We start from the raw sequence: 11863 nt of genomic DNA, 5'->3' as shown, positions 1-11863 counted from the left end.
CACTACACAATGGAACAGATAACTCCGTCAAATACATGTAAAAGTGTTGTACGCCATGGCGCCGAAAGTCCGCCATGATGGTAAGCACTCGAGCTGGGCGTGGCTCGGCGCACAACGTTGTAGATGTATTGCTTAGCTATAAGCTAACGTGTAAAAGTCATGCGCAGTGTGCACACTTCGATGGAATATTTACTGAACAGAACGAACGTGTATATAAATGCAGAAATATGACCGATATGTCGATGTCAGTAAAACCCCGGCAGCAGTATAAAAAAATAATTCTTTACTTCACTTTCACACATACTTGTCTTGGAAATGAGAACTCTGGTCTTTTGGGCCGTCTGTTATATGAATTAATCACGAAGCAGTTGTTTCTGGAGTCTGCTGACCATCATGGCGGCGAATCTTGCTCATGGGATTACTACGGAGGTGGACGTGGAAGTGAAGCACTCCTTCCGTTTATCGAGTGTCTTTGAATGTCATTACTCCATCCATACCGGAAACACGCCCATTGTGCGCATGTGCAATGTTTTCGTCACTTCCTTCACTTCTTAGTCACTTTTTTCGAAACGGAGAAACACCATCCACAAATCCCAATGTATACTACGCGCACATATTTGTGTCTGTGTTTTTTTTTCAGTGCAAAAAAATCGTTAAAATAATTAATACAATCAGGAAATGAGTTTTTATGGTTTATCCATTCTGCACCATTGAGAGATGTGTTCCTTTGAATTATTACTTTATTATTTTTATTTATTATCCGACCCCGGAGTGGAAGAAATAATGGATGGTGAATAGGTCTTGTTTTTTTGGCAATTAAAAAAATGTCATGCATGCATACATATAAAACATTTCAAAACCTGTCTTGTTTCTTTCTCGTTTACTTGACTTAAAGTATTTCCGATACTGTATGTATACAAGTTCCCCACATATTTGACTATAATATGTATGAAGTAGGATAATTCCAACTTTCCAATAGTGCAGCGCTTGAATGTAAAGCCAATAGGCTGGACAGGGTGGGGGAGAGAGAGGTTTATCATCCTAACTACTGCACTAATCCGTTCTTAAAGGATAGAGGCTTAGGAGACCTCAGGTTAGATTGCCTACAAATGTGTCATTAGAGAGTTGGCAACCCAACAAACGTTTATTTGCATTTGATATGTTTTTAAATACTTTTTAATACCGTGGTCTGATTTGGTGACCATTTTGGACCACAAGATAGATTTGAGATATTGTTGCATTGTTTGCAAGACCAGATAAAGAACCCCCGTTAGCCTCCTTTCCTCTTCAGTTTCTTTTTTGGAGGCTCCAACGATACAAGACTTTTTCTTCTTTTCATGTGTTTTTTTTTCAAGTTACTTTTCATTACAGCTCCACATTTGTCAAGATGAAGGACAGACTTGCCCAGCTCAAGGAGGTAGGCAGCGTGTACTTCGATTTTATGGATTACCTGCTTGCTACAAGCCTTCGTGGGGCCTCTGCTCATTTGGATTCAAAACGTTTCATTTGGAGGTGTCTCTGATACAACATAATGTGACTGTATACAAATCAGCTTCAAACAATATTTATACAGTAAATGCTCAAAAGTATTTTGAATATGGCAACGTTTAATTGATTTTATATATATATATTACTGATTAATCTAAGGATTTATGGCTGCAAACAACGCATCCGTAGCTCTCACTTGTCAAACCCGACATCCGGTCGTTCGGGTTGGTTTATCTACCACAACCCTAATTCACACTGGCCCATTCATACTGTTATCGACCTGGGTTCAATTCCCCCTCACTCTCTTGACCACTACTGGTCCGTGTTAAGACTAATCATTCCGTCTCTTAGTACAGTGAACCTCGGATATATCGGATTCAATTGTTCCCACTGGTTTTGTCCGATATAAGCGAAATCCGTTATATGCGTATACCGGAAAATGTCCGTTTTACGCATATATCGGATTTATATGCGGTATATGCGTAAATGGGATTTTATCTGTTATAAAAAGGCACTTCCTTGACTATGTTTCCAATGTACCTGGACGCGCAGGCAACGCTGCAAACGCTGCAAATGACGTCGTATAGCGGCCTGTCACGATTCGGCGAATCGGAGCGCCACGATGCGGTCATCCGATATATGCCAGGGAAATTTCATGGAAATGCATTGGAACGGGACTGGAGATTTTGTCCGAAATAGGCGAAATCCGTTATAAAAAATCCGATATATGCAATGAATTTTTATTGGAAATGCATTACAGAGGGCGGCACGGTGGTCTAGGGGTTAGCGCACAGACCTCACAGCTAGGAGACCAGGGTTCAATTCCACCCTCGGGCATCTCTGTGTGGTTTGCATGTTCTCCCCGTGCATGCATGGGTTTTCTCCGGGTACTCCGGTTTCCTCCCACATTCCAAAAACATGCTAGGTTAATTGGCAACTCCAAATTGTCCATAGGTATGAATGTGAGTGTGAATGGTTGTTTGTCTATATGTGCCCTGTGATTGGCTGGCGACCAGTCTAGGGTGTACCCCGCCTTACGCCCGAAGATAGCTGGGATAGGCTCCAGCACCCCCCGCGACCCTCGTGAGGAAAAGCGGTAGAAAATGAATGAATGAATGAATGCATTACAGAAAAATCGGTTCTTTTTTATCTGTCTGTTGTGAGCAAATTTCCGATATATCCGAGTCCGATATATCCGAAGTTTACTGTAGTTCACAAATCTATGTGAAGTTCCAGTTTATATGCATGACTGGTATATGTGTTTAATTTTAAATAATGTATGTTGAAGTACTGTCTAAATTCAATTTTAATGTATCTGTATATGTCATTTGAACAGACAAGTGATGCTGGAGGGGATGATATTGAGGTTCCTGTGGAGAATGAAGCTTTTATGGATGATTTCTTTGCTCAGGTTGGACGTGTTTTCCTCGTTCAATGTCATTTAAAAAAAAAAAAAAACATTTTCTTTTATCGACTGAGTGTATTTGTCTGTGTTTTAGATTGAGGATATCCGCTCCAGTATTGACAAGATTGATGAGAGTATAACAGAAATCAAAAAACTCTACTCCAGCATCTTGTCCGCCACCACATCCGACCAGAGTAATTACCTCTGGCTCACACACAATACCGTCATTTCTGGTTTATAAGCCGCTACTATTGTCTTCAACGTCGAACCCTGTGGATTATACAGCGGTGTGGCTAATTTATGGCTAAATTCTAATCTTGTGACATCTCCTTCTCATCGCCTCTCAAATCAAGTCACAATCTACGAGTGCTTTCACAACGAGCTTGTCAACCCATTGGAAATCATGGGTGGTCATTATATATAACAGTATAACAATATAACAGTCTGACTCACGATGTCATCTTACAAAGAATAATAAACTCATCACGCAAGAACTTAACACTCCAAAGGTATACCTGTGCAAATATGTATCAATCCAAGTGTAAAATGAAATGTGTTTCGTCTAAGCAACACATTCATTGGTGACGGCTAGGGCACTGCAATGACATCAGCCTCCCTCTGAGCTTCTCCGATGGATAGAGGCAGCATTGCAGCGCCATCCATGAATTTTGTAAGCTTCTTGTCCTCCAATTAGATGTTTGCTCAGACAGACAATGCATTATCAGAAAAACAGTGTTTTTTCCATTTTGAACTCATATTGGTACATAGTTGTATATTTATTAGGTATATTTTTTGGTGTTAAGTTACCGCGTGATGAATTTAGTGTTTATAACTGTTACACTGTTATTTTTCCAATGAAAACTCATATTGGTACATAGTTGTATATTTATTAGGTATAATTTTTGGTGTTAAGTTACTGCGTGATGAGTTTAGTGTTTATAACTGTTACACTGTTATTTTTCCAATGAAAACTCATATTGGTACATAGTTGTATATTTATTAGGTATAATTTTTGGTGTTAAGTTACCGCGTGATGAATTTAGTGTTTATAACTGTTACACTGTTATTTTTCCAATGAAAACTCATATTGGTATAGAGTTGTATATTTATTAGGTATAATTTTTGGCGTTAAGTTACTGCGTGATGAGTTTAGTGTTTATAACTGTTACACTGTTATTTTTCCAATGACTTCACAAGCTTGTTGTGGGTTTTTCATCTCTCATGATTGGCTTCTGTCAAACAAATAACTGCCTGGTCCTCACAGACTCGTTCACGCCATAATATGCCATGTTAGACACGTGCGGCTTTTATCTGTCCGAATCTTTTTGTCCCTCAAAATCTAGTGGGTGCGGCTTACACACCGGAATTTACAGTAGTTCCCAAATTCTACCCGTGACAAATCTTGAATGTATACACACATGCTCAAAGTCACAATTTCTGGTCAGTTTATTCGTTCATGAATTTACTGACCTGTCAACTTTGCACTTCCTGCCTGTTTACGATGTCCCTTTCTTCTAAGAAACACAGGATGAAGTTGAAGCTGTCACCAATGACATTAAGAAGTCAGCCAACAATGCAAGAAACAAACTGAAAAGTCAGTATTTTATTGAAATTGTACTGTCTAATATTTTTCTCAAGCTAAAAAAAACACTAAAAGAAAATTAAATATTTACACAGATTGTAAGTTAGTTAATGTTCTTTATAGAAAAACCCAATTTTAATACATGGACTGTTACGCTTGGTATGAACCCATGAATTTTATTCGCAACTACTGTACCTGAAATGGTTTCTAGTATAACAGGGTCACTAACATATGCAACCATCTTCCATCAGACATTGAACACCAGCTTGAGACAAAGACAGATGAGCGAGCCTCAGCTGACCTCAGGATAAAAAAATCCCAGGTGAGACGCGACAAATGGCTTCGAGGGATCATTTGGATTTATTTGACATGAAGTTGAAGGACATCCCCATCAGCAGCGTAGTGGATGAACAGTGGCTCTTCCCTACAATCCGTTCCATGAGCCGAGTTCTGGTCAGTTTTTGCTCACTAAAGTAAATACATCTCAAAACAATATGCGTTCAAAAGAGTCACACATTAGCATCTCAAAACTGTTGTAGTCATTATCCCAGAAGTAAGCACTGTGAAAGGTGATGGCAAGATGTACAACATAAGCTCTACTTTCTTCAACACCAAAAACCGATCAGAACTTGGCTCATGAGATGAAATTGGGGAAAGTCACTGTTGATGCGCTACACAGCTGATGGGGATGTCGTACAACTTCACGTCCTAAAAACTAAAAAATACCCCTTTTAACAATTTAATCAGTGATATATTTTGATAGTACGTTTCCCAATACAATCCCAATCCAAGACATGACTTAGTACTTGGTGGAGAAATCCTTGTTGGTTTAGCACGGAGGTTAGATGTTTCTTGTAGTTGGTCATCAGGGTTGCACAAATTTCATTTAGGGATTTTGGTCAGAGAAACATCCCCAAAGAGGAATATTTCCACCTCCACGCTTGACACAAAGGATGGTGTTGTTGGGCTCCATGAAAGTCATGTGTGTTTTGTTCACTGTGCTCCCAACTCCCTTGGCATCATTTACCAACTCTTTCATTGGGGTGGAAGAGTTGGGCTGACTGACTGTTATCTTGTATTTCTTTAATTGATAAATTATGGCACCAATGTGGAATTTCTTGTTGGTGATCTTGTACTCCATTCCTGTCTTGTGCAGTCCTTTGACGGGTCTTTGGTCTTGCCCATGGTGGTGGGGAAGTTTGAATGGAAAATACTTGTTTTTGCCACATAATGAGCTGAGATTAGGAGTACTTTCCTAAAAGGGACAGTGCTAATTTATGTACTTCAAGGACATATAATCTGTCTGCGGGAGTCAAAATGTTTGTTGTCTTCCTCTAGAACAATAAACGTACCATAAAATGGCTTTTCAGATCTTACCATATTTTTAATTTGTATCTATTCACAGTGCTACGCAATAAGGATGGACTGTGCTAATGACATTATTGGATTATGTTAGAAAGACAATGTCATTAGCGTAAACGCTTGACTCTATAAATTCACGATGTGGAATGTTTGTGCCATCGATAGAAATGTTTTTTTTTTTTAATTTTCTTTCTATTTCCCAGCATGCCATCTTGGCCAAGAAGTTTGTAGAGGTGATGACGAAATACAATGAGGCACAAGTTGACTTCAGAGACAAGAGTAAAGGACGCATTGCCCGGCAGCTGGAGATCAGTGAGTTTGAGTACACTTAGGTAGTTAGCGGTAGTTAGCGGTAGTTAGCGGTAGTTAGCGGTAGTTAGCGGTAGTTAGCGGTAGTTTTCAATAAGCCAACAAAACAAATCAATCTTTGTACATTTTCTAATTCCTAGTACTGTACATGTTTGGTTCATGTTCCATACATTCATTTAATCTCAGTCTTATACTAACTGACATTACATATCAGATTTAGCAACACACAACCATGATGTTATGAATGATTAATTATGAATGGTAGTAATCCTCTCTAAATGTTTTGGTTTTTTTTGGTTATATTTTTGGTTGATTTTAGCTGGTAAAGCAACAACTGATGAGGAACTAGAAGAGATGCTAGAGGGAGGAAACTCTGCTGTCTTCACTGCTGGGGTAAACAAACACAATGCAAAATATATTATATAATATTATTCAAAACCAACGTTAACAGTGAACGCACGTGACTTACTGCTGGCGATACAAACCAGGCTGTTATGTTAGGTGTTAACATAATATTTGGGAAACATTATTAGAGCTCACAAGACATAAATAACACCCTGTAGTCACTTTTACACTGATATTACCCAATATAATTGATATGATCATAGAAAATAAGACATCTTAGACATAAATAAGACATACTAGCATAGACTCACACCATTGACAGTGTGGATTGTCTCATTAATGTAATGTTACTGACACATACTGACCAGTTCAGACGACTACTGACCAGTTTAGACGACTACGTTACGACTGTAATGCTGCTGTTTGTGGTTCAGGAGAAACTCCTAATGTACTTCAATCACTTTATTAACAAGCAGTAAACATTTACACAGGAGCTGCTGTCGGTCACAACTCACTGCACAGCTCACAAACATAATTTAGGCCAAAATGACAAACAAACTGTTTGTTCTTGTTGTTTCTTTTTACTAATAAGAAGCCACATTCAACCGCAACCACTATTCATTTTCAAAAAAATGTGATAAAGTGATGGTGCAATGTCGGAACCACCGTAGCAAGGGATGACTATATCCTCAGTTGACGTCAACAGGCCGAGTCCCCACCGTAAACAGTGTGGACAGGGCTTTTACCAGAACCTCCCGAACCATCCTCCATGGCCTCATCAAACTCCTCATAAATGCACACTATTACGTGCCTTGCCAGCAGTATTACCATAATCATGCTTGCATAAATATGTTATTGTTTTTTAACTTTTGATACCATTGTGGCCTTTTGCACAGATTATGGATTCCAAAATAAACCAGCAGGCCCTGAATGAGATTGAGGCTCGGCACAAAGATATCATGAGGCTGGAGAGCAGCATCAAAGAACTCCATGACATGTTTGTTGATATCGCCATGTTGGTTGAGAACCAGGTATGTCACATTTGATTTCATTTGTTTCATTTTTTGGAAGAATGCATGTTAATAATAATAATAAAAAATTAATAAGTTAAAAGTTAATAACAAAAAATAACATGTTAAAGATGGTAATTTATTTAGCTCCAATAAAATAGAAAATGACAGATCTACCCCTACTATAAAAATATAAAATATATTTAGAAATATATAAACGTGTGATATATTTACTATAGTTATAATATAAATATTAATACTAGTGCACAATTAGATAATTCCTCAATAGTTGTGTACATATTACATTAGTACTGGTAATACTGTAATACATATAGCCAGACACACAGTATATCATGTATTACATCCAGTTAGCATTTGCTGTCAAACATTACAGATATACAAAAAATGAAACTTATTATGCAAAAGACAATGCAGCCGAATTCAAGGCAACATATTAAAATGTTTCAGCAATGGGCACAATTTCAAAATAATCACGGAATAATAGCTTAACAGGTGGAAGTTTATAAAACATGCATTTCTATGGTGGAGTTCAGGACGCGAAGCAAAGCCATCAAACAATTCCCTTTTTTTCTACATAACTAGCTGCTACAAACGAACGGATAACTTTTGTTATAGATGTAGGCATCTTACCGCTGAGTTCGTTTCTTCGTTTATCCGTAATTAGAATAATAACTATTATGATTTGCATGTCTGTTTTTAGCTTGAAACGTCTTCACGTCTTAATCTTTGCAGGAGGGGAGCAAGAGCCAATCAGAAACTGAGTTTAATGTCAGCTGACTTGGTGTTGTCGAATAAATAAAGTGAATAAAGTTTGATTGATTGAACGTCATTACATATGATTGTGCTACTCAAAAATGATCTTATATTTTTACAATTATCTTATAGACAGCAAAAGTGACGCAAAATTTGATTGGTGAAAAGATGTTATGTTATATATACGGTTTTATTCTTATCTACATCATTAATATGTGCCGAACCATTGTTGAATATGTATCTTTATTGACTCGTGTCAATTCTTGCCCTGTCATCTCTCAGGGTGGCATGATTGACAGAATTGAGAGCAACATGGACCAGTCGGTGGGTTTTGTAGAAAGAGCCGTGGCTGACACAAAAAAAGCAGCCAAGTTCCAGCAGGAGGCACGAAGGGTAAGCCTGGTTTGTCTTGTTTTGACATTTTACAGATCATATAATATTTAATACGCGTTGGTAAGAGGGTACTGTCTCGTCTGGTCTCATTTTATCAGTCATATTTTCAAAAAATATGTTTTTTTTTTGTTTTATACTCAAATTTTAATCCAATAAAATTGTCCCTAAATTTTAAGGGATACAAAAATAACACATTCAGAAGACGCATTCAAAGACGCTGGGATGATGTAGTATTCGACACTGGTCACCAGGTGTCACTAATGTTACTATAATGTTGTATCATGTTGTCACCGGAACAACAGGCTTTTATTGCAGGTTAGATTTTTTTCACAACAAGCGCAATAATCCCTAACATGCTAACGTCCTAGCATGCTAAAACGCAACTCAGCTCCGGAACACATTCACAGCAATACACGTATTTACAGTATGTCTTGAATGTTCTCCCTTGTCTCCTTTATTAAGTAATATGAGTGTAAAGGCGACTATAGGGGTGTTATTTCATGTCTAGAGGGCTCTAATAATGTGAGGGACCATATTTAAACAGGTTTTCATGTAAATGAAGATGAATTTTCATGTAAATGAAGATTTATCCAACTGTTGTAGTAGAAAAGACCAAAGTGAAAAGTCTACCATTGTTTGTTATGCTAAAATGATTTTTAATGTGTTTTTTTTTTGTCTCTTTGTCCTTTTTCTGCACGCTGTCAAGAAACAAATGATGATCTTCTGTTGCTGTATGATCCTGGCCCTGATCCTTGGTTTATTTGTTTACAGTTTTATAAAATAGACGCTGTGTGTACGTCCCCTGACTGGTTGAGTCCAAACAATAAAGGAAAAATGACAAGCTAAACATCAACCTTCATCAGCCTTGATAACTGTCAAATATTATTTGAATATTGAATTATTAACAAAAGGTAAAAAAAAAAACAACAACTCTTTTTGGATTTGTAGTTTCCTTCATTTTAATTGTGATTAATGAGTTCGTAAACATCTGCAAAACATTTCTTTAACAAACAAAAGTCTAACCTACGCTATTTTTAACGCAAACCAACAGGATTCCCACAAACCAAACGCCTCCCTCTTTCATGGCGCGACTGAAAATAACACAAAAAGTAACACACCGCACAAAATACACGCTTGCACACTAATCATGCAAAACAGTATTTCATGTAAAAGCCGCAAAGCATGCTGGGTAATTCTCAGAGCACACTATACCGATCGGAAGTTGACTGATCAGGTTGTCTGAGAAGATGTTTCGCCCCTCATCTTAGCAGGCTTCGCCAGATAGGATGAGAGCTGTCCTATCTAGTCGATTAGCATGAATTAATGAATCCTGCTCGGTTGAAGAGTGAAACGTTGAGACTGAATTGATGCCCCGACAATACAATACCATATTTACAGCCATCTTTCTGTTGGGGACGTGTGTGTGTGTGTGGCTTATAAATACATATCAAATAGTATATATTTTGCATGTATATTAGAGTACTGTATAGTGCAGTTACTGTATATTATACTGAATGGCGAGTATGTGTGAATCGCTGTATACGGTGTTTGTTTTTTTTTAAGTTCATTTTTATGTTCTGGTTTTTGTGTTTTGGGGGTTCTTGGTTTGTGTACAATACGTTTGTTGTTTCCGCTAGATAACCTGTATTCCGGCGAGGGGCGGCACCAGTAGCGTCATCGGGTTTTTAAGCCAGTCACTACAGGAGGATGTGAGGTCATTGCCCCAACGTTACACACATTATCTTCCTTTACTGTGCTTTTTACTGAGATTCTCATTCATAGTCTAATTCATAGTCTGGTAATAATGATTCCCGTCCTCTCGGTGCCGTCCCGGTTGCCATTAGGGACTCTACCTTATTGTTGTGGGATTTTTTTTGCTACGCCTTTTGTTTTGACTCTGCTAGTTGAGAGTGTTTTGTTTTGGTCACACCTCCTTCCTGTGAACTCCTACTTTTGTGCTTATTAAAACACTTTTGTTATCCAATCTTGCTTCCCGGTGCCTACATTTATGCTATAAAGCAGGGGTGCTCATTAAGTCGATCGCGAGCTACCGGTCGATCGCGGAGGTGGTACTGGTCGATCGCTGGTCGATCGCGGCGTGACATTAAAAAAATATCATCCCAGCATCAATGCCGTCACTTGATTGACATACAGGACAACCAGTCAGATGACAACTGAATTTTGACCTTTAGGTCACCGCTCATGCGTAAACAACGATGCAAAGTGCTAAGCTAGTCGGCGAATTGCGTCAGATTTTAAGCCCTCGCTAAAGTTTATGGTCACTAAAATGAGTGAAGGAGCTGGACCAAGTAAAAAGGCAAAAACTGGACCAAGTAAAAAGGCAAAAAACATATCACTTCCATACGGATATGGAATATTATACGGATATTATGATACGGATATTATCCATGACTGATAAACATTTGGAAGTGTGCTTGAGGCTGGCTATCAGCAGCTACTGTCCGGACTATGCATCCCTGGCTGGTTCAATTCAGTGCAAGTCATCAAAGTAAACTCAGGTAATTACAAAAAATGTTAATAGTTAATTATGTGTGTTTTGCAATATTGGCTCATTTGGTTATGTAAGGTACATCAACATACATTGTACGTACAAATAATCCTCAATACATTTGAAAATAAATAGATGTTTTGCATTTTTGTAGTGGGTAGATCATTTTGACTCGGTCATTTTAAAAGTAGCTCGCATGCTGAAAAAGTGTGAGCACCCCTGCTATAAAGCTTAGAGATGCATTTGTGAAATTAATTGAGTGAGGTAAGTATTTGATCCTCAGACCGCCGCAGACCCTCGCTGTTTGTGTGTACAATGATTCCGAGAAGATACACCAGATTGAGACGAGTACAATGAAAAATGGAGCCTATCCCAGCTGTCTTCTACACCCTGGACTGGTGGCCAGCCAATCCCAGGGCACATATAGACAAACAACCATTCACACTCACATTCATACCTATGGACAATTTGGAGTGGCTAATTAACCTAGCATGTTTTTTTTTGGAATGTGGGAGGAAACCGGAGTACCCGGAGAAAACCCACGCATGCACGGGGAGAACATGCAAACTTCACACAGAGATGGCCGAGGGTGGGATTGAACTCGGGTCTCCCATTTGTGAGATCTGCACGCTAACCACTCAACCACTGTGCAGCCACACACATATTTGACTGTTGAAAAAAATTTT

The 11863-nt window shown here is 38.4% G+C and overlaps 1 protein-coding gene across 1 annotated transcript; it reads left to right on the top strand.

Annotated features, from left to right (window-relative positions):
• Window positions 1–1080: 1080 nt before the first annotated feature.
• stx3a (syntaxin 3a) lies at window positions 1081–10664 on the top strand. The gene is made up of 10 exons (XM_058067397.1): window positions 1081–1417; window positions 2825–2899; window positions 2988–3087; window positions 4413–4487; window positions 4727–4797; window positions 6041–6149; window positions 6466–6539; window positions 7388–7522; window positions 8558–8668; window positions 9375–10664. The coding sequence occupies exons 1-10, from the start codon at window positions 1388–1390 to the stop codon at window positions 9450–9452; spliced, it is 858 nt and encodes a 285-aa protein (XP_057923380.1). The 5' UTR covers window positions 1081–1387; the 3' UTR covers window positions 9453–10664.
• The last annotated feature ends 1199 nt before the right edge of the window (window positions 10665–11863 follow it).

This window comes from Doryrhamphus excisus, chromosome 1, assembly GCF_030265055.1.
Source record: "Doryrhamphus excisus isolate RoL2022-K1 chromosome 1, RoL_Dexc_1.0, whole genome shotgun sequence".
NCBI lineage: Eukaryota > Metazoa > Chordata > Actinopteri > Syngnathiformes > Syngnathidae > Doryrhamphus > Doryrhamphus excisus.
This window is presented reverse-complemented; position numbering and strand designations above follow the sequence as displayed.

Bases quoted from the DNA above. Each gene is read 5' to 3' on its own strand.
- stx3a (XM_058067397.1), top strand. From the start codon at position 1,388: ATGAAGGACAGACTTGCCCAGCTCAAGGAG. The intron at 4,798-6,040 runs GTGAGACGCGAC...TCTATTTCCCAG, and splicing joins TCAGGATAAAAAAATCCCAG to CATGCCATCTTGGCCAAGAA. The intron at 8,669-9,374 runs GTAAGCCTGGTT...CACGCTGTCAAG, and splicing joins TCCAGCAGGAGGCACGAAGG to AAACAAATGATGATCTTCTG.